The sequence below is a fragment of the Peromyscus californicus genome, unplaced genomic scaffold (genome assembly GCF_007827085.1).
Source record: "Peromyscus californicus insignis strain IS unplaced genomic scaffold, ASM782708v3 Scaffold_11__1_contigs__length_118956290, whole genome shotgun sequence".
NCBI lineage: Eukaryota > Metazoa > Chordata > Mammalia > Rodentia > Cricetidae > Peromyscus > Peromyscus californicus.
In genome coordinates this window covers 60,756,650-60,783,674 of record NW_026294402.1, presented here as the reverse complement: position 1 = coordinate 60,783,674, position 27,025 = coordinate 60,756,650, and the positions used below count along the sequence as shown (strand labels likewise).

General features: G+C 41.2%; 1 protein-coding gene across 7 annotated transcripts in view; it reads right to left on the bottom strand.

Moving 5' to 3' along the window:
• The window catches only part of Csnk1g1 (casein kinase 1 gamma 1), a 151,082-nt gene that overhangs the window by 86,850 nt on the left and 37,207 nt on the right, over window positions 1-27,025 (bottom strand). For 6 of the 7 annotated variants that reach the window (XM_052712753.1, XM_052712760.1, XM_052712738.1 and 3 more), the window contains 2 exons: window positions 17,360-17,757; window positions 1,149-1,189 (listed from right to left, as the gene is read on the bottom strand). In XM_052712753.1, coding sequence (XP_052568713.1) covers window positions 1,149-1,189; window positions 17,360-17,540 — 222 coding nt within the window. In that variant the 5' untranslated portion in view covers window positions 17,541-17,757. Of the gene's footprint in view, window positions 1-1,148; window positions 1,190-17,359; window positions 17,758-27,025 lie in introns of those variants that run through there. The other variant, XM_052712768.1, reaches the window with a different exon arrangement.

Below are 27,025 nucleotides of genomic sequence, written 5' to 3'. Positions count from 1 at the left end.
TCCTTTCAAGTGCTGGAATTAAAAGCATGTGCTGAAAAGCATATAGTGCCATACCTGGCTTGGCAGGTTTTTTAAAGCAATGGTTCTCAACCTGTGGGTCATGACCCCCTCAGCAACCCTCTATCTCCAAAAAATATTTACATTATGATTCATAACAGTAGCCAGATTACAGTTATGAATTAGCAATGGAAATAATTTTATGGTGGGGGTCACCATAGCATAAGGAACTGTATTAAAGGGTTGCAGCATTAGGAAGGTTGAGAAACACTATTTTAAAGCATTGATGAGATAGTCAGACCTGGTTTTCTTTTGTTAAATATACTAACAAATGCCATACATTTAAAAAAGAGATGTCGCCGGGCGGTGGTGGCGCACGCCTTTAATCCCAGCACTCGGGAGGCAGAGCCAGGTGGATCTCTGTGAGTTCGAGGCCAGCCTGGGCTACCAAGCGAGTCCCAGGAAAGGCGCAAAGCTACAACAGAGAAACCCTGTCTCGAAAAACGAAAGAAAAAAAAAAAAAAAAAAAAGAGATGTCACAGGGTAGTGGTGGTGCACGCCTTTAATCCCAGCACTCGGAAGGCAAAGGCAGGGGAATCTCCATAAATGCGAGGCCAGCCTGGTCTACAAGAGGGAGTTCCAGGACAGTCAGAGTTACACAGAGAAACCCTGCCTCAAAACAACAACAACAAACAAACAAACAAACAAATAAATAAATAAATGATAAAAATAGATGGCAAGGGGCTCCAGAGAAATGCTCATTGGTTTAGAGCACTTGTTCTTGAAGATGACCCAGGAACATGACTCAGGTTCAATTCCTGGCATTAGCAAGTTAGTTCACAACCATCCAGTTCCAGTCTTCTGGCCTCCATGGCACCAGGCATACACATAGTGTGCACATATACAATCAATTAAATTCTGACTCATCTTTGCTACCACTACACTTAGTACCATTTATATGACATTACACAGTATGTAGTGTTTTATCATTATAACATCCTGATGGAGGAAAAATGACTATCTGGCATCATACACACACAGTAAAAATAGCATTAGCATTATTGTGAATGCCTACAACGACTTCCTGTAAGAAAACATTAGCAATGAAGGCATCAAAACACAAAGACCACAAACACACACATTCTACTCACCAGTTTAATGGCTACATATTCATTGGTGTAGAGATTTTTACCTAAGGGAAAAAGAGAATGTATATATTTAGTGACATTAGCTTACAAGGTCATGAGAAAGGTGGATTTTCTAACTGGTCTCCCATATATGAAGACAGAGCTAAGTGAAAAGCTAAACAGAGATAATGAGAACCAGCAGGACTAGGACAAAAACTGCTTGAGAATCTAAAAATGTAAGCTACACAAGAGACCCTGTTTTGCTTGTTTTAAAAAGGAGAAAACCAACCAAATCCATCCCCTCTTCTCTCCCTTACCCCCCGCCCCATACATGCAACCTTATTACTTCTCAATTATTATGGTATGAAGTGAACTGAAAAGAAATGCCACAATTTCAAAGATAGAAATTTAAACTTGGAAAAGGTTGGAGGCAGGAGAACCAGGAATCCAAGGTCATCCTTGGCTACACATTTAGTTTAAGTCCAGCCTGGGCTGCATGATCTCATATCTCAAATCTCCCCCTACCTCTAGAAAATATTTAAGCACAGATCAGTAAGTAGTTAGGAGGTAGGACGAAATGAGAGATCTAATATTTAAGGAGAACCAAGGTGGTAGTTATGTGCAGCAAAGGAATAAACCTGCATATTGTTGTGAACAAAAAGAGGAAATAAGTACTGTAGATGACAGAAGAACCAGGGAAATCTCAGGAGTTGAATTTTCCTCTTTGATCTCCCTCCTCTACAAAGTCTCGAAGAACAAGCAGTATTTTAACAGCTGGAGAATGGGTAAGATCATTTCAGGGAGAGGAAACTACAAAAACAAACAAAAATAAAGCAGGAGATGCTACAGACGAAGAATGGTCCAGAGTCTGGGGCTGGGTGAAGACTGACAAGGAGAAGTTAAAAACAAAAACTGGGAAAGGCTGTGGCTGTATTAGGAAAACCTTAATACTGTTCTAGGTTCAAAACAAGATTTGGAAGTAATCACATAATCAGATCTATGACTCTGAATGATTATGTATGAGGCAGCATAAAACTCAAGTAGAAAAGCAGGAGAGCAGAAGTAAGGGAATGTATCTGAATGACTTAACACCCATCACACCAAACACCACCTATCCAAGTTAAGCCACACAGTTCTCGAGCTTCAGAGAATATACTCTAGCTCCTCACACAGTCCTATGTACTTGATGAAAACCTCAGCTAATAAATTATATAATGTGATGATGTTGAGACAAAAATGAGTATAAGTACATAGAAGAGCCTGGATAATAGAGGAGAAAGCACATTTGGGTACAACCAAGTGACCTGAAGAATAAAGGTCACTTCCTATATTAAAAAAAAAAAAAATCCAGGTTGGGCATGGTGACACACCTTTAACCCCAGGAGTGGGGGAGTCAGAGGGCAGGTGGATCTCTATGAGTTCAAGGTCAGTTTGGTCTACATTAGCATTTCTAGGCTAAGAAGAGCTATATAAGACCCTATCCTATCTCAAAAGAAAGAAAAAAAAACCCTGTGATTCCTTTGAACACGTGCATTAAAAAAAATGGTCCACACTTTTTAAAAAAGTGGTCTGATTTTTATATTATAAATTCATTTTAATGTACATATTTTGTTCTTAACTCTACAAGTGAAAAAAAAAAAGGTTATTTGTTCTGCAGCTTAGTACACAGAGGCCCTGATCTATTAGGATACACTCTTGGGTGTGTGTACTGCAGAGAAAGGAATTCATATTCAAGGCTACCCACAGATTGTCTCTAATGAACCTTTCTGGCTTCTTACCATTTCTTCTCATGTATCATATTCTCTAATTGTTTGAGTCCAGTCAGAATATCAGGTTACAATTAGGGGCATTTCCTCTTTTGTTTTTAGTGTGTGTGTGTGTGTGTGTGTGTGTGTGTGTGTGTGTGTGTGTGTGTGTGTTTTGTGATACTGGGGATAGAATTCAGGGTCTTCCATATGCTAGGCATGCCCTGTGTTACTACTGAACAACATCCCTAGCCTGAAAAAAATGTTTTTCCTTTAGAATTTTTTCCTAGAGGGGACAGAGGGTCTCATTATGTAGCCCTGGGCAGCCTGGAACTAGCTTTTTATATGAGGTTCAAGACGCTTAATAACACAAATGAACATCTAGTTTCTAGAAAATTGTAATGTCATGCCCCCATGCGCCCCCCCCCCCACGCTTTTTAAAGACAGGCTCTCACTATATAGCCCTTGTCAGCCTGGCCTGGCTATGTAGACCAGGATGGCCTTGAACTCAAGAGATCCACATGCCTTAGCCTCCTGAGTGCTAGGAATGAAGGCATGTACAGCCATGCCCCACTCTATCTATCTATCTATCTATCTATCTATCTATCTATCTATCTATCTATCTATGTTTGGAGACAGGGTCTCAAAATGTAGCCCAGGTTAGCCTTGAACTCATAACAATTTTCCTGCCTCAGCCTCTCAAGAGCAGAGTGACAGGTACTGTCAGGTTTGTTATATATATTTCTTTTTACCTTAGGGAGGCAGTGTGTTTAGTGTGTCAAGTTAGTTACCTTAGGGAGGACAAGAATGTTGGGGGGGGGGAGGTGGAGGGAGAGGGAGAGAGAGCGCACACTGGGGATTAAATTCAGAGCCTTGTCTATTAGGTTAGGTGAATGTTCTATCATTAAGCTACATCCCTAACTATCAATACTTCTTATATCCCCAGCAACAAATGCAGTATCTGATATAAAGTAACAGATGTTTACTAAAGTGAACCGAACTGACTTGGTCCTAGCTTGTTGGTCCAATTACTAGGAGGTGATTAGATCAGGAAAGGCTGACCTGGATTAGTCAGCCTATGGATTAGTTCACTGGTGGATTCATAATCTGATGGCACTATTGACAGATAATAAAACTAGCAAATGGAGCCTAATGAGTGGAGGTTGTTCACCAGGACATAGTTTTAAATGGTCTATATAGTTCCTGGAATATTTTTTCTTTCTCTCTCTCTGACTTTCTTCCAGACCCGATGGTGCACAGCTCTGCTGCACTATACCATTTAGTCCTATGTTCTGCCTCGCCATCAGCCTATAACAACCCAGGGAATTATGAATTGAAGCATCTGGAACCATGAACTAGATAAAACTCTCCTCCTGTATGCTCTTTATGAGAAACTGACATATAGATAAGTTTTTACTCCATTCTTCAGCTTGCTGAGAATCACCAACAGTCAAGTGGTATTTTAAAATTATTATCTTGGCCTTACTGTATAAAATAGAGGAGACTAACTAGAAGAAAAACAGGACATTTTCATAGCAGAACATTTAGAGAACCACATTTTTGGCACAGAACAGTTATAAAGATTACATGAGACAGAGCATGTGAAAGTACTTTGTAAACTGGGAAGTACTAAATAAATCTTATTTTCATTATCAAGTATGAGGTAACAACCTCTCTTAAAGAAAGACTAAAACAAAATCTATATGCCAGATATTTTGAAAAGGAAAAAAAATAGTAACTACCTCTGGATTACATTTAATAGGAGATAAGAAAATAAGGGTCAAAAATTATGTCCTTATGCCAAGTATGGTAGTCCACCTCTTTAATCTAGTGCTCGAAAGGTATAGGCAAGAAGATCATGAATTTAATGGCTACATGAGATTCTGTCTTGAAAAAGAGAGACAGGGCAAGAGAGTGAACAAGGCGGGGAGAGGGAGAGAGAGGGAGAGGGAGGGAAGGAGAGAGGGAGAGACAGAGAGGGAGGGAGGGAGGGAGGGAGGGAGGGAGAGAGGAAGGGAAGGAGACAGAGAGGTGTTCTCAGCAAGAGGAGAACAGAAAAACAGAGAATTGACTTGCTTTCCTCCAAGTTCTCACTAAACTGAAAAGTGATAGATTAGAAGTGCTTCTTAGCGTCAATATTCTATATAAAAGAATATACTAAGTGTTGAAGTGAAGCCATTTTCTGCAGACGTGACAAGACCATCTGCCATCATGAAGATGACTGTTGTGACCTATAGAATACCTTGGTCCCCAGTCATCACACCAAGAAAAGCAAGCAATACAGTGAGAGCTATATACATGGCAGCAGTAATAGGGCTACTAACACTCCCTGGCAGAAGGGCAGAGTTGGTCCTCTTGAAATTCCAGTCACCACTCACACCCTCCTTCCCTTCAGCTGTATTTGGTTTTGGGCAATAGAGAGTGATAAAATATATAAAAGGTAGAAGGTTGACTAGGGGTTAAGACTGCAGTGATACAGCTCTCATGAATAATCCCCATGCTGGGATGGGACCTTTTGGTAATACGGCTAATTTCCACTAGTTATACATGCTTTTGTAAGGAACCCCAATAAATTCACCAGGCAGTCCTTAAAAGAAGTTTCTTGGGTCTCTCGGTGCCCTATCTGGGGAGAACAGATGGTTCTTTACATCTCCTGAGAGAATGTAGCAAGCATAAGCTCAACACCAGGCATGGTGGCTGATACAGAATGTCAACTGGTTTGTATTTGTTTACTTTTTCTAAGAACGCCAAAAGAACTGAACACTGGAGGTGATGTGGTAATTATTCTGGGCTAAACACTGTTCAAATAAATTCCTCTGCCGGGGGCAAAGGCATCACCAAAATGGAACAGGGACTGGTGAGATCGGATAAAGGTGTTTGCCACCAAACCTGATGATTTGAGCCAGATACCTGCAGCCCATGTGGTGGAAGGAGAGAATGAAAAACTTTGACCTCCACATATACAAGATGGCACATGCCTCACCTGACCCACCCTATAGGCAAAAAAAGAAAAACAAACAAACTGTACAAGCCAACATGAAACATAGTCATTTAGAAACCGAGTCATTCAGTTCATATGCTCAGTGAATATACTGTACTCAGAAATCCTGCACTGGGGTCTGGAGAGATGGCTCAGAGGTTAAGAGCACTGACAGCTCTTCCAGAGGTCCTGAGTTCAATTCCCAGCACCCACATGGTGGCTCACGACCATCTGTAACGAGATCTGGCACCTTCTTCTGTGTACATAATAAATAAATAAATCTTTAAAAAAAAAGAAATTCTGCACTGGAAGAATTTAATGACAAATACTGAGGGTCAAAATTCCATCCATTTAAAATGAATAACTACTTCAGCTAAATATATACATAAAACTGTATCAATAACTATGAGGCAAGCAAGCAGCTTAATGGACTGAAAATCTACCATCAACTGGCATGATCCCAAACACTCAAGTCTTTAGTATCCGATGCATAAAATCCACAGGTTTAATTTTTATTCTAGGTTCTATCATTAATGGCAGAAAAACTGTGTTACACAGAGGTTTGGGAGCATTTGTGTCTAAACTCAGCTTTTCAGAGGAACAGCCTGCATATGATGACACCATCAAAACATCTGAAAGAAGACTTCCTGTTTCAGTAAGTTACCTACACGCAACATTTACCAAAAGTTTCAATCAGACATTTTTGAAAGACTCAGTAGATCCTGTCAGATCTTAAGAGTCACACAGCTAAGGAAACAGAGTGTTGGGTTCCCAGTTTAATCATCTTCCCAGCTAACAAGTTTTCTTGCCCTAAAGTGAAAGCAGTATATGTGTATGTGACTACCTAAACCTTACTTTTTAAAACTCCACTAAGAAGAAATTAAGGCAGAAGCTGGAGAAAGAGCTCAGCAGATAAAGCAGAGCAGGAAGGATCAGAGTTCAGTTCTCAGCACCCATGCTGAGTGGCTTACAACTACCCATAACTCCAGTTTAGGGGATCCATTGGTCACTTCTAGTCTCTCCAAGGACATGCGCGCGCGCGCGCGCGCGCGCACACACACACACACACACACACACGCACACACACACACACACGCACACACGCGCACACACACACACGCACACACACTTAAAATCTTGAAGGACATGGAAAGAAGAAAAGAAAAAGAGGGAGAGAGAGAGGGAAGGAAGAAGGGGGAGGGAGGGGCAATTAGCACCTGAAACAGGTAAACACTTCTACACACCTCTCAACAGTTAGCATGTCTACTTAGGGAAAAGAGGACAGTAGTTGGTCTACTGCTCCCTCTGGCCAGCAGCATCTCTTTATGTGTACAGGAAAGACGACAATAACTAGTACTACAATGTTAAACATTTCCCAAATACTGAACAGTTAAGGGCAAGGATAATTTATATTCCAATTTCGTTTTTCAAAAGATTGCTTATCAACAGCACTGGGCTGAGAGATGGCTCAGCAGCTAAGAGTACTTGTTCCTCTTGCAAAGGATCTGGGTTCAGTTCCCAGCACCCAAATGAGGCTCACAGCCATCCACAATGCCAGTTTCAAGGAATCCAATGCCTTCTTCTGCAGGCATGAGGCACATTCAATCAGGCAAAACACTCATACACATTAAGAAAAAAAGTATTATTTATTTTTTTGGCAGTACTGGGGATTAAACCTAGAGCCTCACTAATGCTAGGCAAGTACCCTACCACTAAGCTACAGTTAATCTTTCTTGGTTTGGTTGGTTTTGAGATAGTGTCTCACATATCTCAAACTGGCCTTGAATTCACTGTATTGCCAAAGATGGATGGCCTTGAACTCCTGATCCTCTGCCTGTATCTCCCAAATGCTGAGAATATATGCTGTACCCACCATACTTAGCTTATGTGTGTAAACAATCTACCAACTGAGACATATCTTCTCTTTAAAATACGGTGTATCTTAAAAACTATATTGTAGTTTCAGCAACACCCACCTCCTGTGGTGTTATACAGCATGTTTATTATTAACAAAACAGATAATGCTATTTTCCCCACCAAATTTTTATGCTTCATTAGTGGGGAATGAAGTAAATACATTCAAATATTCATTTTGGGGGCTGGAGAGATGGCTCAGAGGTTAAGAGCACTGACTGCTCTCCCAGAGGTCCTGAGTTCAATTCCCAGCAACCACATGGTGGCTCACAACCATCTGTAATGAGATCTGGTGCCCTCTTCTGGCCTGCAGTCATACATGCTGCATACATAATAAATAAGTAAATAAATAAATAAATAAATAAATAAATCTTAAAAAAATATTCATTTTGTCAATATTTTACTTATTTGCTTAGAGGCATGTTCTCATTAAGTAGTCAAGGGTTCTCTCACACTTGCTATGTATCCCAGACTGGCATGGAACTCTCCATCCTCCTGATCAGCCTCCCAGTGCTAGTATTACAGGTGTGTGCCACTATACTCCGTTTTCATGGTTTTATTTTTAAAGATCTTAGCACATTCATTTTATAGTTATTGGTGCAGTGGAGGGGTGAACCCAGGGCCTCACATATGATAGGCCCAGCAACACACCTAAGCCCCAGTGCATTCTTTGGAGGAAAATAATAAGTAACTTTTAAGAAAAGCACTCTATCAGCCAGGCAGTGGTGGTGCATGCCTTTAATCCCAGCATTCTGGGGACAGAAGCAGGTGGATCTCTGTGAGTTCAAGGCCAGCCTGGTTTACAGAGAGTTCCAGGACAGGCTCCAAAGTGACACAGAGAAACTGTCTCAAAAAACCAAAAGAAAAGGAAAAGAAAGGAAAAAGGAAAGGAAAAAGGAAAGGAAAGAAGTAGTCTACCACCCTTAGTAAGCTTAAACATTATTTTGAGAAATTTTTATTTCAGACACATACTTTTTTTTTTAAAACCAGACAGAGTTTCTCTGTCTAACAGCCCTGACTGTCCTGGATCTCACTTTGTAGACCAGGCTGACCTTGAACTGACAGAGATCCACCTGCCCCCATGCCTCCCAAGTGCTGGGAGTAAAGGTGTGTGCCACCAGGCCCAGTCAGACACATAAGTTTTATGTGTATGAGATCCTAATTATTTATTCTTTTATATAACTAATGGTCAAAAAAAGCGATCTAGGGCTGGAGAGATGGTTCAGTAGTTAAGAGCACTCACTGCTGCAGAGAACGTGGGTTCAATTCCCAGCACCCACGGAGCAGCTCACAACTGTCTGTAATTCCAAGATCTGACACCCTCACACAAACATACATGCAGGCAAAACACCAATGCACATAAAATAAAAGTAAATTATTAAAAAAAAAACTAGCAACAAAATAAAAAAAAAAAGCAATCTATAAAAGCTGAATGGAAACCAGTTTCAATTACTTCATTTTGAGATAAAAAGCTCAGAATGGGGATTAGTCTAGTTTCTATGACTTTCCTAAAGAATCAGACACTTGAGAGTGCTGCGATGACAGGTGTGTGCAGTCATGCCCATGTTGGGGCTTCCAACCCGGTCCCTGAGCAGGCAAGGCAAACACTATACACTGAGTTACAACCCCAGCTTCTCCTCATTCTTTTTAATGGCTAAATAATACAAATTTTGTTCATCTGTGCTAGTGGATCTCAACCTTCCTAATGCTGTGTGACCCTTTAATACAGTTCCTCGTGTGTGGTGACCCCAACCATAAAATCTATTTCATTGCTACATCATAGCTGTAATTTTGCTGCTGTTATGAACTGTAATGTAAGTATCTTTGGAGACAGAGGCTTGTCAAAGGGGTCAAGATCCACAGGTTGAGAACCGCTGGTCTATGCTATGATATTATTTGACCCTGTCCCTCCAAAGTTTATGTACTGGAAGTTTGGATATTTGGAGGAAGTTGTAGAAGCTTTGAGGTGGGGCTTACTGAAATCTTTAGATCATTGAGGGCATGATTATGGAAGTAGTTTACACGAGAGCCTTGACATTCTCATAAGGATGGTTACATATAATTGCTAGCGCCTTCATCAATTCTAGCCACTGCCATATGAGAGGCAGCCAGGCGTGGAGGCATCAAGCCTATACAATGAAACTGTGAGCTAAATGAAGGTCTTTCTTTTTATTCATTTTCCCTTTCCCTCCATAAATATCCTGCATCAGGTATTTTGTCATAGTAATAAAAACCTGACTAACATATTTCATCAGGTGATGGACAACTGAATTGTTTTAACTTCCTAAGGAACTATCAGACTGTCTTCCAAAGTGGCTGTGCCATTTTACTCTCTCAATATCACTGTATAAGCAGTCCAATTTCTATATATCCTTCCAGCAAACAGTAATTCTTACTACAGTTGGTGGGTATGAAGAAATAGTTTTCATCTGTTATTTCCGGACGACTAAAGATCATGAAAGATGAAAAGTTGAACACTTTTCATGTACTTTTCTCCAATTTCTCTGGAGAAAGGTATTTTCAAATTCTTTGTTCATCTTTTAAAGAGATTTATGTTTGTGTGTGTGTGTATGTGTTGTGTGTGTGTGTGTGTGTACATATGTTCGCACCAGAGGCATTGGATTACCTGGAGCTGGAGTTACAGGGGGCTGTGAGCTACCCAAAATGAGTACAGGAAACTGAACTTGGGTCCACAGGAGGAGATGTGCTCTTAAGTGCTGTACAATCTCTCCAGCCACACTTAGCTTTGATAATTTTTAATCTGGGTCATCTTCTTCTTGTTGAGTTTAAAAAGAGTTCTTTATATGTTTTTGAAAAATCCCTTAACTGGATATTCAATTCGCTAGTATCTTTCTTATCCCATTATTTGAGTTGCCCTTTTACTTTCTTCTTTTTAAAATAATAATAACAATAAGGAAGCATATCATTGGTGCTACGTGGAGGGCAGAAAACAACTTTCAGGAACTGGTTCTGTTCTTCCACCATGGGTCCCAAGGACTGAATTCAGACTTGAGCAACACTTTTTACCGACCAAGCCACACTGCTCTTCCCTGATGATTCTCTTAGGTAACACAAAATGTTTTATTTGGTGCCAGGCATGGCAGCACTCGGGAGACAGAGGCAGGCAGATCTCTGTGAATTCAAGGTCAGCCTGGTCTACATAGCAAGTTTCAGGCCATTCACAGTGATAAGATGAGATCCTGTCTTTAAAATTTTCAATATTTATGAAGTCTACTGTATCTGTGTTTTCTTCTACTTACTAGGCCTTTCGTATCACATTAAAAAAACAAAAACAAAAACAAAAACAAACACCACTATCATGAAACAGACATAAGAACAGTAAAATTTTTATTTGTTTTGAGACAGGGTTTCTTTGTGTAGCTCTGGCTGTCCTGTAACTCACTCTGTAGACCAGGCTGACTTCTTTGAACTCAAGAGACCCACCTGCCTCTGTCTCCCAGTGCTGAGATCAAAGGCATGCACAACCACCACCCAGTTAAGAACAGTAAAATGTACTGCTAAGTTTTTGGCGTTTCTATTTGTTTTCTGAGACAGGGTCTCACTATATAGCTTGGCTAGCCTGGAACTCCACGCAGAAGACCAGGCTGGCCATGAACTCACAGAGATCCACCTGCTTCTGTCTACTGAGTGCTGGAATTAAAGGTGTGCACCATTATGCCTAGCCTTATCTTAGGTTTTCTTCTAAAAGCTTTATAATTTTGGTTTTATATTTAGTCCTTTAAACAACTGTATTAAATTTTTCTATATAAGAATTCAATGTTTAGACTTCTGAATATGGCTATTTCATTTTCTCACTACTTTTTGAAAAAATATTTCATTACATAATATAAAATATCTACAAAATATTCCCAATGACTGTCAATAAATATGGATTTATTAATATCTTAGTTTCTTTTCCTGTTGTTGTGATAAAATACCTGGACAATTGATTAAGGGAGAAATGGTTTATTGAGCTCATAGCTCCAGGTTAAAATTCATCACAGCCGGGCGGTGGTGGCGCACGCCTTTAATCCCAGCACTTGGGAGGCAGAGACAGGCAGATCTCTGTGAGTTCGAGGCCAGCCTGGTCTACAGAGCGAGATCCAGGACAGGCACCAAAACTACACGGAGAAACCCTGTCTCGAAAAACAAAAAAACAAAAACAAAACAACAACAAAAAAAATCATCACAGCCGGGAATCATAGCAGCAGGAACTATCTTGAGGAGCTAGTTACTAGCATCTGTGGTAAAGAAAAGAGGCCTTCAAGACTGTGTGGTGAGTGAGGCACTTGACATGACAATCTGAGTTCAATCCCTGGAACACACACTGTGGAAACAGAAACTACCCTGACAAGTTACAAGTTGTCTTCTGATCTCGATCTCTCTCTCTCTCTCTCTCTCTCTCTCTCTCTCTCTCTCTCTCTCTCTCTCTCACACACACACACACACACACACACACACACACACACACACAGAAAAATAAATAAAAAAAAAGAAACAGAAAGAAACAAATGAAATATATGTATGCTAGTGTCTAGCTTGTTTTTTCCACTCTTTAACAGTCTGGGATCCGCTGCTTAGAGAATGGTTCCACCCACAGATGGCACAGACAGAAGATCTCACCACAATTAACACTATCAAGAGAGTCCCCTACAGACACGCCCAGAAGCTCATCTCCCAGGTGACTCTAACTTCTGTCAAAGCTGACAGTTTAACACCAAACATCACAATTGATACTTTCTCTCCTAAATCTTCAAATTTACCCTATCTAATGAAACAATATATATAAATAAGATTTTATAGAAATAATCTTTCCAGCACTATGAAAGTTAGCCAGTAGTGAGGAAACTCCCAGGTTGGTAACAGATTGTTTTCTCCACATCCCATGACTAAGTAAATAGTGTCTTCAGCAATAGGGTCTCTGTTTGTCTGTCTGTCTCTCTTTTTAAAGATTTATGTATGAGTGTTTTGCTCATGTTTATGTACCACATGCATGCCTGATGCCCTTGGAGGGCTGAAGAAGACATCGGATTCCCTGAATCTGGAGTTATTGAAAGTTGTGAGCCATTATGTGGGTGCAGGGAATTGAACTCAGGTCCTCTGACTGCTGAGCCATCTCTCCGTCCCCAGCAGTAGAGTCTTATCATCAAGTTTTAGAGGGTAATCAAGAACAATGGCAATACATGGTAATGGGGGGTGGAGTGGGGGGAGCTGGAATATGGAGTCCCACTGACCAACAACTTAAAAAGTGGTAACCATACCTGGCACTGGGTGTTATAAAAATTTGATAGCCAATGGTGTCTAGGAAAGATAGACACTGTCCATTGTTATAGGGTAGAACCATTTAAACCACACACACACACACACACACACACACACACACACACACACACACACACGTATATGTGGAAGCTCCTACAGCACTAAGTTTCCATATGGCTTTACAAAAGGTCTTTAGTATTAGCTGTCTCTTCTCTACTCTGCCCTCCCACCTATGCACACTGCTAGGGAAGAAAAGCAATCAACCAGCATATGCAGCTGTGAACCCTATGAGCGAAACAAGACCAAGCCAACCAGCATGGATGGGGAGGAGTGCAGGAACTCCTATCTTAGCTGAGTCACTTCCACAGATTCTGCACAGAGATTTAAAAAAAAAAAAAAAAAAAGAGTGTGTGCCTGCACACTCACATGTGCAAATGTGTGAGTTTATGTATACCACATGTGTACATGTGCCTGAGGAGGCCAGAGGACATTGGCTTCTCTGGAACTGGAGTTACAGGAAGTTAGGAACCACTAATGTGGGTGCTGAGAAATATACATGGGTCCTCTGCAAGAGCAGTAAATACTCCTAACCACTCCAACCACCATGGTGACCCCTCCCCCCCCTTTTTTTTAAAGACAGAGTTTCTTAGCTGGGCGGTGGTGGCACATGCCTTTAGTCCCAGCACTAGGGAGGCAGTGCCAGGCGAATCTCTGTGAGTTTGAGGCCAGCCTGGTCTACAGAGCTAGTTCCAGGACAGGCACCAAAACTACACAAAGAAACCCTGTCTCTAAAAACGGGGAGGTGGGGGCGGGAGGCCTGACCACCACCTATGAAAGCCATGGTGATTTCTTTCTTTCTTCTTCTTTTTTTTGTTTTTGTTGTTTGTTTGTTTAGGTTTTTTGAGACAGGGTTTCTCTGTGTAACAATCCTGGCTGTCCTGGAACTAACTCTGTAGACCAGGCTGGCCTCAAATTCACATAGATCCGCCTGCTTCTGCCTCCAAAGTGCTGGGATTACTGCCCAGCTTGGTGGTTTCTTAATTCCTATATCACGCCTAAACTTTCTAACTAATGGAAACACATGTACACAGGGATTTAGGGACTAGGAGGCACACACTTTTCAAAGCTACCCGAGTCACACGCGATCTTACTTGTTTACCCTACCTTCCACTCTAGTCCTTTATTACTGACCCCATTAAAGTCGTCCTCATTCACAAGGTCTCCTAAAGCTAGTAAATTTTTATCATGTTGACTCTTTTCTCTCAAACAACTAGTGACCAACTCCTCCAGTCCTGAAGTTTTGAACTGCCATTTTCTAAGCTAAGAACTCAGATGCTAACTTGACTTATTCATCTAGCCTTTAAAATATATATAATGTGTATGGGTGTTTTGCCTGCATTTATGTTTGTGAACCACATCTGTGCTGTGCTTGCAGAGACCAGAAGATTTTAGGTCTCCTGGAACTGGAGTTACAGACAGTTGTAAACTGCCACATGGGTGCCGGGAATCAAATCTGGTTTCTCTTGAAAAACAATTAATACTCTTATCCACAGAGACATCTCTCCAGGTTTCCTGCCAACCATTTTTTTTGAGTAAACATTATATATCATATATAATGAAAAGTTATGGATATGAAAACAAAGTACTGAGATGCAGCTGCATCTTGGAACAGATTAAAGTATAATTCGGAAAGTAGCATAATTAGAGCAAGTACAAGATGAGATGATCTTCTTTCCTAGATGATTGCATCTGCACTATCTTCCTAAGATATAAACTAGATCTGTGTCATCCCTCTCTCCTAAGATCCTTTAGGATTCTACTCCACTGAATCACGGAAACACTTTAGTCGGGTCCCTACTTGCCTAACAGCCCATCTCTTGTTTTGCTTTGACTTCACATCTAATGACTCAGCCACTGATAATCAAGTGCTGACCTGATAATATGCTGAATATTCTCACAATACCTAGCACTTTTGTATCCTGAAACTGCAAAGAGTCCCTCCTTAATGTTGAACAACAAAAATCCTATTACAAATAACTCCTTTCTGAAACCTTTACTTATGTCTGCCGATGTAGTTTCTATACAACTTGTTAACATATTTGTTTTGTATTATAATTTGGTTTTCTGTTTGTACCTGAAGACAATGGTATCTTTAAAGACAGAAACCACATTCTACTCTGTGTAACCTTCCCTAAATTTGACATTGGTAAATATTCAAGAAACAGTTGAGTATCAAAATGTATTAATAAGGCAAGGAATAGAAGCATATCCATATATTCTAGCACTTGGAAGACTGAGGCAAGATACTACACAGTGAAACAATGTTTCTAAAAAATGAAGGCTAAAAAAAAGTGAGAGAAGGGAGAGGAAAGTAGACTATCATCTTGCCAGTATTTTTCTTGTTTGGGTTCTGTATACTAAAGCATTAAGGCCACCGATTACTACTATTGCCACACAAGGAAAAAAAAGGAAGCACATTTTGCTCCTTCCAGCTAGCTATCTGACAATCGACTTAATAACTAATTAAAAATACTTGGAAAACTCCCTGCACTTGAAAGGAGAGGCACCATGACACACATTTGCAATGCCAGCATCTAGGAGGTAAAGGCAAGAATCACAGGTGTTTGGGGTGGTGGTGGTGGTAGTGCACACCTTTAATCCCAGCACTCGGAGGCAGAGGCAGGCAGATCTCTGTGAGTGTGAGGCCAGCCTGGTCTACAGAGTGAGTTCCAGAATAGCCAGGGCTGTTACACAGAGAAACTCTGTCTTGAAAAAACAAAACAAAAACAAAACCAAACCAAAACAAAACAAAAAACCAAAAACAAATCAGCGGTCCAATGCCAGCCGAGGCTACACAGTAAGTTTGAGAGTGGCCTGAGCAAATAAAACATCCCAATGAAGGAAAAAAAAAAAAAAGATCAAGTAAGGAGAAGCCACTAGCAGGTAAACAAATGAACAATTTTACTTTAGATAGTGATCAATGAATTTTACAAAGAAATTGGGGCCCAGTGAGATGGCTCAGCAGGTCAAGCTCTTGCCATGCAAGAATGACCACACAAGTTTGAACCCTGAGTTCCTTCCCCCATCTCAGTTTTTCTAGACAAACTTTCTTTGTGTGGCTCTGGCTATGCTGGAACTTAATTTGTAGTCCAGGCTAGCCTTGAACTCAAGAGATCCACCTCTGCCTCCTGAGTGCTGGGATTAAAGGCTCAGAGAAATAGTCTTTTGTTTTATTTTTATTTATTTAAGACAGGTTTGCTAGGAAGGCATATAGTGTGAAATTACCATCTTCTTTTCTCAGCATCTGGCTTAGCTAACCCAAACATGGACACATCTCTAAATATCACGGTCTTTTCATTATCCTAGTAAGTAAGGTTCAATTCCAGGCTGCTAGCCTTCTATAATTAAGGATAAATTCATTCTTAGCATCTTTCAATTCAATTCTGTACCTGGAGATATATAACTAGTATAGTGATGTTTCCCTAAGGATTGAAAAAGATAATCATAGGCATAAAAAAAATTCTGTTTTCTTTTGCAGATTCATTAAAAGTAGCAAAGGTTTAAAAAAAAAAAATCATCCCATGTTCCTAGCCTCACAATGGTCCAAAAGTCAAAGTTTCTTATGATGAATTTTCATAATAATCCATAGCTTCAACAATTATCTAGGGGCTGGAGAAATGGCTCAACAAGTTAAGAGTGCTTGATGATGCTCTTCCAGAGGACCCTAGTTTACTTGCTAGCACTCACATAAGGTGGCTCACAACTACCTGAAGCTCTAGCTCCATGGGATCTGATGCCTTCTTCTGGCCTCCTTGGGTACCTGCACACACATAGACTATAATCACATGGACAAATGCACATAAATCAAACTAAAGTTTTCTGTTTTTTAAGATTCATCTGTGGGGTAGTAGTGGTGCACACCTTAATTCCAGCAGTTGGGAGGCAGAAGCAGGTGGATCTCTGTAAGTTCAAGGCCAGCCTGAGCTACAGAGTGAGTTCCAGGAAAGGCGCCAAAGCTACACAGAGAAACCTTGTTTCGAAAAACAAAACAATAAAACAAAACAAAAAAATTTTAAACATTAATAAAGACATAGTCTAACTTGATGGAGAATTAAAAATCGTATCAAACATAAAGAAAGGGAAACCTTGGATAATAGCATCATGACTGATAATAACTGTAACTCCCTTTGCAAAATCCTCATTTCTTATTCTAGTAAGTCCTACTTTCTCTAAAGTATCCACTAAAGCATCACCTGCTTATCGTGAAACACACTAGAGAATGTGGTAGTTGTTACTGTTGTTAGTAGAAGTGACAGACATAAACAAGATCTTACCTAATCTCAGCTCTCCAAAGTTCCCACACCCTATCTTCTTGCCAACCCTGAAGTTGGGTCCCACCATGAGAACTCCAGAGGATGCTGAGGTGCCAGATGGTCGGGAACAGTGTGTATTCCTTTGTGCCATGGTTTTAGTTGTCCGTTGTCTGTCATCTTTTTCTCTGTTAGAATGGTCCATGATCCTACACGACAGTCTCTGAACAATGAGTGGCCTCAGTGTGTATACTTCTCTTCAACACAGAAGTATGTCCAAACCAACTGCAGTCAGAGAATGAGAATGAGTTTTGGCACCATATTTATGCTTCTAGTGTACTACCAGAAGATGAAAAACCACTGATGAATTCTTGAAGAACATGTAGTCTGTAGGTCTCAAGCACAGGAAGACGTTTTGTAACCTGGATAAAATACAGAAAAATACAGTTAAAAACTAATTGGGGGTGGGGGAGGGTTCAAGACAGGGTTTCTCTTTGTAGCTCTGGCTGTCCCGGCACTCTTTCTGTAGACCAGGCTAGCCTTAAACTCAGAGATTCCCCCGGTCTCTGCCTCTGGAGTGCCAGGCCTAAACGAGTGCGCTACCATGCCTGGCAAAAACTAAATTTTAAAGCAAACTGAGAAAGTCACTAATTAGAATGGATCCTATCTAATGGTAAAGCACAGAGATCTTCAAAGCTCCTTAAAACAAGTTTTGGTTTTATATCTTTTAACATGTTAACCATCTGCATTAGTTTACTTAAGAGTTAATGCAAGCTAAGTAAACTGCAAACAAGGAAGCTAAGGGAACACACACAAGTATTTAACATGAAACATTTCTTTTAGTGATGTCCATGTAACCAAAAAGAAAAAATATTTGCTAAGTTGTTTTCTTTTTTGGTTTTATGAGACAGGGTTTCTCTGTGTAGTTTTGGTGCCTGTCCTGGATCTTGCTCTGTAGCCCAGGCTGGCCTTGAACTCACAGAGATCCACCTGGCTCTGCCTCTTGAGTGCTGGGATTAAAGGTGTTCGCCATCGCCATGCGAGCTAAGTAGTTTCCTTAAATCACTGTGTATTTAGCAGAAAAGGTTAAAGCTAAGTTAAATAAACTATAGACAACTTGATTCAAAGCTCCCTTCTTCAGATTAGTCTAGAACTTACTAAAAATGAGGCTATTCGGGGTTGCTCTTCCCTCAGCTCACCATTTACGAAGCATTGGCAGCAATCATATAATTTAACATGTATAAACTGGCAACAGTCTCTCAGACAAGCCCACACTTATACTTTCTGGTATTGTTTCTCTCCAAGTGCCTCTCTTAACCCTTATGCTTAATCAGATATTAAAATATATTTCATAAAACCCCAACTCTGCTTTAAAAGAGAGAAATGAGCTGGAAGTGGTGGCGCAAGACTTTAATCCCAGCACTCGGGAGGCAGAGGCAGGAGGCTCTCTGTGAGTTTGAGGCCAACCTGGTCTACACAGCAAGTTCAGGACAGCCAGAGCTACATAGTGAAACCTTATTTAGAAAAAAGAAAGAGGCCGGGCGGTGGTGGCGCACGCCTTTAATCCCAGCACTCGGGAGGCAGAGCCAGGCGGATCTCTGTGAGTTCGAGGCCAGCCTGGGCTACCAAGTGAGTTCCAGGAAAAGGCGCAAAGCTACACAGAGAAACCCTGTCTCGGAAAAAAAAAAAAAAAAAAAAAAAAGAAAAAAGAAAGAGGCAAAGACTGACATGCTGCATTTTAAAAAAGAATTATTCATTTTTATTCTGAGTAGAAAACCAAATTGAAAATAAAGGCACAAAACTAAAATCTTAACCTTCATCCCTATTAGAAATTCTCTAGTATCTCATGTGAAAACTGAGCCCAAAAGTTGACAATAAGATCATTTTATTGCTATATTTGATAATACATGTACTTGTGATATTAAGTTTTGGATTTTGTCTAGTGTCCTGGCTCATTACTCACACAGACATAGTTCTTTCCTAAGTGACCAGAAATGCCTCAAAAAACAGGGCCTCTATCTCACCTTTATTCTGTTATTTCCTCTCTTTTCTCCCCAAGGCATAGCATAAAACTACAATTTCTCCTCCCCAAACTCTAGGTCACACAAACCAAAATATACTCTTATCTTCCCAGCATTGAAAATGACCATAAAGAAATTCTCGTTGACAGACAGTGGATCAGAATTTGTCTGACAGTAGATCAGAAGACCACCACCCCTCGCACCACATTTCATGAGAACAGCCTCCTACCCAGAAAGCATGAATGCCACCGTAGAGAGGTCCAGAGGAATATGAACAAGAAGCTTCATTGAGTTTTCCCACAATTGGCATTAGATCATACTCCTTTTTGTTCAGTCATATTTCTACATGCTTCAATCATGACTATGCAATAAAGTCTCCATAACAACCCAAAGGGACAGATCCCTGTAGACACTGAGGTTCCTCAGAGAAGGCATGGAAGACCTATTACCCCTCTCCCTATGCACCCCTTCACCTGCACGCTTTGTAACATCCTTGATAACCAGAAAATCATAAATTATGTTTCCATGAGAGACTCAAAACAAATCAATCTAGAAGTGAGGGAGAAGGAAGCTATTTATGGCCAGGTGGTCAAAACCACAAGCAAAACAACCACAGATTCAGAAGGGGAACCTCAACTCTGGGGAAGGACAAGTTTAAGGACTTATGCTCAACCTATAGGATGTGATACAGTTTCAAGGTTGACAGTGTCAGACCCTCTAAGGCCATGTCTCTCTCTGCAAAATTGCTTACTTGGTGTGGAGAACCTCCACACTTTTTGGGTGACAGAGTCTTCTGTATGATCATTATGGTGTAACAACTGTTAATAATCTTTTTTTTTGTTTTTGTTTTTGTTTTTCGAGACAAGGTCTCCCTGTAGCTTTGGAGCCTGTCCTGGACTAGCTCTGTAGACCAGGCTGGCCTCGAACTCACAGAGATCCACCTGCCTCTGCCTCCCGAGTGCTGGGATTACAGGCGTGCGCCACCACCGCCCAGCCCTGTTAATACTCTTTAAAAAAGAAAATATGCTATCCCCCCCTTTTTTCAGGCAGGGTCTCAGGGATTCACTTGCCTCTGCCTCCACAGTGCTGCAACTAAAGGTGTCTGACATTATGCCCTGCCAATCTATTGCCAGGTTACAACAGTCATCTCTGGTATATAACAGGGCAAAGGTTTCTAGATCATAAGCTTCCTAAGCACACTTCCATTTCTAATTCCCTAGCAATACAATCACAGGTACAAAGCTACAAGCTGACCATGGACACATAATACATAATCCAATCCAAGGATATATGCTTATAGAATACTAGCTAAAATAAGCTTATTTTATATTATTATGTTTTCTATTTGTTTTGTGTTAAAACTGTAAAATTACATTAGAATTTCCACAATACTAATTATCAATAAAGTTAATTTCCTACATGAACAATAGAACAAATTCCTATTTCTGTTCATTTCCAAATGCATCCAATATCCTCTGGTTGTCTTTTACCCAAATCTCTCAAACAATAATGCAGAAAGAAAAGGAAAATAAAATTGAAGATGCTTTATTTATATAGATCTGTCTTAATTGTTGAAGGCATGTGTATGTTAGAGACTGGCAGCTCCATTTTCTTTCCTTATATTACACATTGTTTCAGGACACAAATAGAATGTGCAGCCCATGTGCACATTCAACTAATGCCTCGACCTTCAGAGTATCATCACTAGCATATTTTTTAATAATTTGTGTACAGTTACTAGTAGGTAGGATAAAAACAACCAGATTGAAGAGAACAAAGTAAACATTAAATTTTTTTTAAAGGGAGGAGAGGAGCTTCCAGGATGGGGATACAGATCAGTCATAGAATGCTTGCCTAGAATGGGCAAGAGCCTACACTTAATTTCGGTTTCAAGGGCTTTTAGTTTTTCTTTGTTTTGTTTTTGTTTGTTTGTTTGCTTGTTTTTGAGACAGGGTTTCTCTGTGTAGTCCTAGCTGTCCTGGAACTTGTTCTGTAGGCCAGGCTGGCCTCAAACTCAGAGATCCGCCTCCCTCTGCCTCCCAAGTGCTGGGATTAAAGGTGCACACCACCACTGCCCAACTTTTTTTTTTTAAGGCTCCAAGGAAAGCAGAAAAAGACAGGCCATATGCTTCTACTACTGTATCATTTGCACTCTTTTATTCTTACCAGAAGAAAGGGGCAGGAGAGAAACTATATCATGTAGTAAATAGGGGTCTATTTTCCTAGTGAATAAAGCATCAGTCATTTATTATTTAATAAATATGTTACACATTATGATGAACACATTTATTTGAACCTGTATAATCACATCAGCAAGTTAGTTAAGAAGCTTCAATTCTAAAGCCAAGCAAGGTGGTGCACACATATAATCCCAGTACTTGGGAGGTGGAGGTAGAAGGATCAGTAGACCAAGGCCAGTCTTGATACACAACGAGTTTAAGCCAGTTTGGGTGACATAAGGTGCTGTCTCAAAGTCTAAACAAACAAAAATACTACAGAACAATTTAACTACAAACAAAAGGCTTATAACCCAGCTCCACTAAAACAAAAATCATATAGCTTACTATATATATTTTTTGTTTTAGCTGAGCTAAGAACATAATAAACCTAAGAAATTACCAAGGTTGATTTTAGCCAAAATATATTTACTAGAGGGCTATCTTTAAAGGAAAGAAAATGGGACTAGAAAGATGGCTTAGTGGTTAAGAGCACATATTGCTCTTCTCAGAACAAGTTTGGTTCCCAGCACCCATGGCAGTTGGCTTACAACCAGCTATAACTCCAGCTCCAGGGAATCCAACACACTCTTCCAGGCTCCACAGAAATATGTTATGGGTTCCGGTGCTACTGTTTCTCTTGTCCACAATTCCAATTAATGTCACCATTCTCATTATCTCCACTCCTTAAATCTCAGTCTGTTACAATACTATAGTTTCAGTCCTTACACTTTCCACATTTCTTCATTTAAAGGGTTGTACTCAGAGTTGGAGAGATAGCTAGATAGCTCAGAGGTAGAGAGCACTTGCTGTGTAACCCTGACGACAGTTCAGTTCCCGGCACCCCATAAAAAGCCAGGTATCCTGCAAATGTCTGCCGTTTAGTTCTGAGGTGTCTGACTCCCTCTTCTGTTCTCTGCCTTTACACAAGCATGTGCACCTGTACATATACTCACTCACACAGACATATCCACACACAAATAAATTAAGCCTTTAAAACTGCTTCTACTTAAAAACAATACAAAACTCATCTTAGCTAGGCCTATGAATGCAGCTGAGTGGTAGATGCCTGACTAACATGCACAAGGCCCTGGATTCAAGCAAAGGTGGAGATTTTACAGGTTATTTTGAAGTTCTAGTAATCAAGACACTAGAGTACCGGTGAGATAAACAAACAAATCAAAGAAACAGAATAGATACTCAAAATGGACTGGTATCAATATGCACACACTTGTTTTTTACAAAAGGACAAAGGCAATTCTAGGAAAACCATACACATTCATGAGTATGACTGTGTGCATGCTCAAATGTATGCAGACACACAAACACACAAAAAGAAATTCTAGATGTAGGCATATACTTTTCTCAAAACTTAACTCAAGCTAAGGGTAGTGTTGCATGCCTTTAGTCCTAGCACTTGGGAGGCAGAGACAGGTAGATCTCTGTGAGTTTGAGGCATGCTGAGTCTACACAGAGATAACGTGTCAAAAATACCAAAACCAACCAAGCAAAAAACCCAAAAGTGCAGCTCAAAAATGGATCATAGACATAGCTGCATGTGTACATGTGTGTCTGTGTGAGTGAATGCCTTTGGTGTAGATGTACTTAGAGGCCAGAGCAGGGTGTTAGATCCCTTTGAACTGGGTTATAGATAGCTGTGAGTCACTTGATGTGGGTGCTAGGAACTGAACTCAAATCTGCAAGAGCAGCAAAAGCCCTTAACCACTGAGCCATCTCTCCTTTTAAAAGTTTATTTTATTTTTTTCAGTTTTCTGAGACAGGATCTCAGTGTAGCCCTGGCTGGTCTGGGATTCACTATGTAGAAAAGGCTGGCTGTGAACTCAGAGTTCTATCTGCCATTGCATGTGCTGGGATTTAAAGGTGTGGGGTCTCAATTCTGTGGTCTCTGGTATAAAATGAGACACTGTCTTAGGGTTTCTAATGTTGTGGTAAAATAACATGACCAAAAGCAACTTGGGAAGGAAAGGGTTTATTTCATCTTACAGCTTATATATAAATCCATCACTGAGGGAAGCCAGGGCAGGAACCTAGAAGCAGAAACTGGAGCAGAATCCATAGAGGAGTTCTGCTTATTGGCATTCTCCTCAGGGCCTGCTCAGCCTACTTTCTTACAGAACCCAGGACCACCAGCTCAAGGTGGCCTTGTCAACAGTGATTTGGGCCCTCCCACATCAATCATCAATCAAGAAAATACTTCACAGGGTTGCCCACTGGCCAACCTGCTGGAGGTATTTTTTCAATTGAGGCTCCCTCTTCCAAAATGACTAGCTTGTGTCAAGTTGACATAAACAGCTATCTAGAAAGTAAAAACAGTACAGAGAGGAAGAAAGGAAGAGAGGAAGGAAGGAAGGAAGGAAGGAAGGAAGGAAGGAAGGAGGGAGGGAGGGAGGGAGGGAGGGAGGGAGGGAGGGGAAGGAAGGAAGGAAGGAGGGAGGGAGGGAAGGAATGAATTACAATTTCTATGATGTTGAGAATAAATTCAAATATATCTTGTCTGTAGAACATTACAATTTTTGAAAGGGGAGGGTAGATTTTGAAAAAGCACCAAACATACTAGGCAAAAATGCTTGTTGAAGAATAAAATGTATAGTTATGGTCCCACTAAAAAGCAAAACCAAAAAAAATATTGAATCCTTTTGCAAACACCCTTCTGTGGAATGTCTTCATGTTCTTAGAAGTCTAAGTTACATCAGAAAACAAACAACTGATTGCAAAAGAACAGGGTTACAAGAAAAAGAATGGATCTAAATTTTTCTATTTGCAACTGGGAAGATGCTTCAGTGGGTAAAGTTCCTGTTGTGTAAGCATGGGAGCCTGAGCTCGATTCCCCAACCATGGCAAAAGCTGGACAGTAGTGGGAAGTTAAAGACAGGAGGATCCTGAACACCTACCTGCAGGCTAAAATGGTAAGCTTCAGGCTCAGTGACAGACTCTCATCTCAGAAAAAAAAGGGGGGTGGGGTGGGGGAAAGACACCTAACACTGTCCTTTGTCCTCCACATGCACACTCTACACATGTGTAAATATGCATACCCCTTATACAACTGTTTTCCTTTTTGAAACAGGTCTACGGAGCTCTGGCCATTCTGGAACTCACTATGCAGAGCAAGCCGGCCTCAAACTCAGAGATCTGCCTGCCTCTGCCTCCCAAGTGCTAGCACTAAAGTTGTGTGCCACCACTCCCACAATTTAAAAAAATTTTGTTTTATTTCATTTAAAAAAAAATTAGGAGCTGGAGAGATGGCTCAATGGTTAAGAGAATTGACTGTTCTTCCAGAGGGCCCAGGTTCAATTCCCAGTACCCACATGGCAGCTCACAATCATTTGTAACTCTAATTCCTGAGGCTCTGACTCCTTTTGGCCTCTAGGTGTGTATACACCCAAAACACTCATACACATAAAATATGTTAAGTTAAATTTAAAATTTTTAACTAAAAATTTTAATTTTATTTTTTAGTTAAAAATTTTAATTTTATTTTTTAATTAAAAATTGTAATTTTATTTTTTAACACAGGGTCTCATTAGTAGCCCAGCCTGCCCTAGAACTCATTGTATAGCACAGACTGACTAGGGACCCACAGCAACTCCCCTTGCCCTTGGCCTCTCTAGTACTAGGATTACAAATGTGAGCCATCATGCCCTGGCTTCATTATAAATAATCTTTTTAAAATAAACGAATAACTTATTTATTTATTTATTTTACTTTTTAATTTTTTTATAAATAATCTTAAGCAAGCATGTACTAATTCAGGAAAGAAAAATTTTTTAAAACATTTTTTTTATTGATTCTTTGGGAATTTCACATCATGCCCCCCAATCCCACTTATTTCCCAGTTTTTTCATGTCTGCCTTCCAGCTTTGTAGCCTCTTCCCCCAAAAAAGGGGAGGAAAAAATAAAAACAATAAAAATAATTAAAACAAAACACACCATTTCACTCCTCCGTCTTGCTCCGCTCTCCATCACATACTCATTTGTCACAGAGGCCTTGGGAGCTGCGGTGTATCACACAGTCACTCTTTCGTCCAAGCAGCTTTACTTGCAAATGTTCATTGCAGTGAGCTGTAGGTCTGATTCAAGGCCTCTGGCTTCTGCCTCACCAAGGACATCCTGCTGTTACCCCTAGTCATGGAGAGCCAGGGGCTATGGTTCTACAGGACCGGTTCCTTCAGGGGCTCCAGCAGGTCATAGATGGGGTAGATGTTGGGGTAGGCCAATTCAAAGTCCTGGATGTGGGCCTGGGTGGTAGCTAAGTTAGTCAGTCCGGGCCTCCACTGGGACCACCCTCCCAGGTGAGGGTCAAGGCCATCTCTCCTGTGCCCAAGCTATCAGGGCCAGTTCTCCCCAACATATGGTGAGGGGTAGCGTCAGCTCTACCATTGCAGAGGCCGGTGGTGTTGGGCCTCAGTTTTCCCAGGACCGTCAAGGGTTGGGGACAGCTCTCCTGTGCCCACAACACTGGGGCCAGTTTGGGGAGGCAGCTCTCCTGCTGAGGTAGCTAGTGAGGGGCCAGACCAGCTCTCCAGTGCCCAGGCTACTGGGGCTCCCTCTCTGATGGTCCCCAGTGGTAACACTGACCCTGGCTGTAGTAGGACCATGAACCTATTAGATATGGCCTTGACTGCAGCTCAGGCCTGCACATCACTATAGCCCTGGGTGGCAGTGCAGGCCACTCGGATCAGTATGGCCCCCAGCAGTGGTGGCATGGTTCTCAGACATCAACACAGCCTCAGGTGGTGGCCCAGACCTCGAGCATCTGTATGGCCCTCAGTGGTAACATGGGCTACAGACATCAACACCAACCCTGGTTGCAGTAGGGCCATGGAACTAGACATGGCCCTTGGCTGCAGCTCAAGCTGTGACCATGGCCCTGAGTGGCCTCAGGTGGCAGCCCAGACCTCAAGCATCCGGATGCAGGGCTTTTGGTGGCAACACAGGCCATGGACATCAACACAGACCCTGGTTGGAGTAGAGCTATGGACCCAGGCATGGTCCTTGGTGACAGCACAGGCCACTCTTCTCAGTCTGTTCCTCACCGCCATTGCATCTTTGGTTCTGCTTCTCTCCAAGGTGCACAAATTGCTCTCACGTCTCCTTCTCTCCCATTTCTCCACCACAAACCTGTTCATCGCCAGCCTGCCCGCCCGCCCACCTGGGCTGCTTGGCACCTAGCAGCCTTTCAGCAATGGAAACTTTTGCCCTGGGCTAGAGAGATAGTTCAGAGGGCTGGAGAGATAGCTCAGGGTTGAGAGATCTTGCAAGCTGTGCCAACAGACTTGAGTTTTACTCCCAGCATTCACACTGATTAACACATAACTACCTCTAACTCCAGCTCTAGGGAATCCAACAAATTCTTCCAGCCTCCACACATACCTGCTCATCTGTGTATGCGAGCACACAAGTGTGTGCATGTGTGTGTGTGTGTGTGTGTGTGT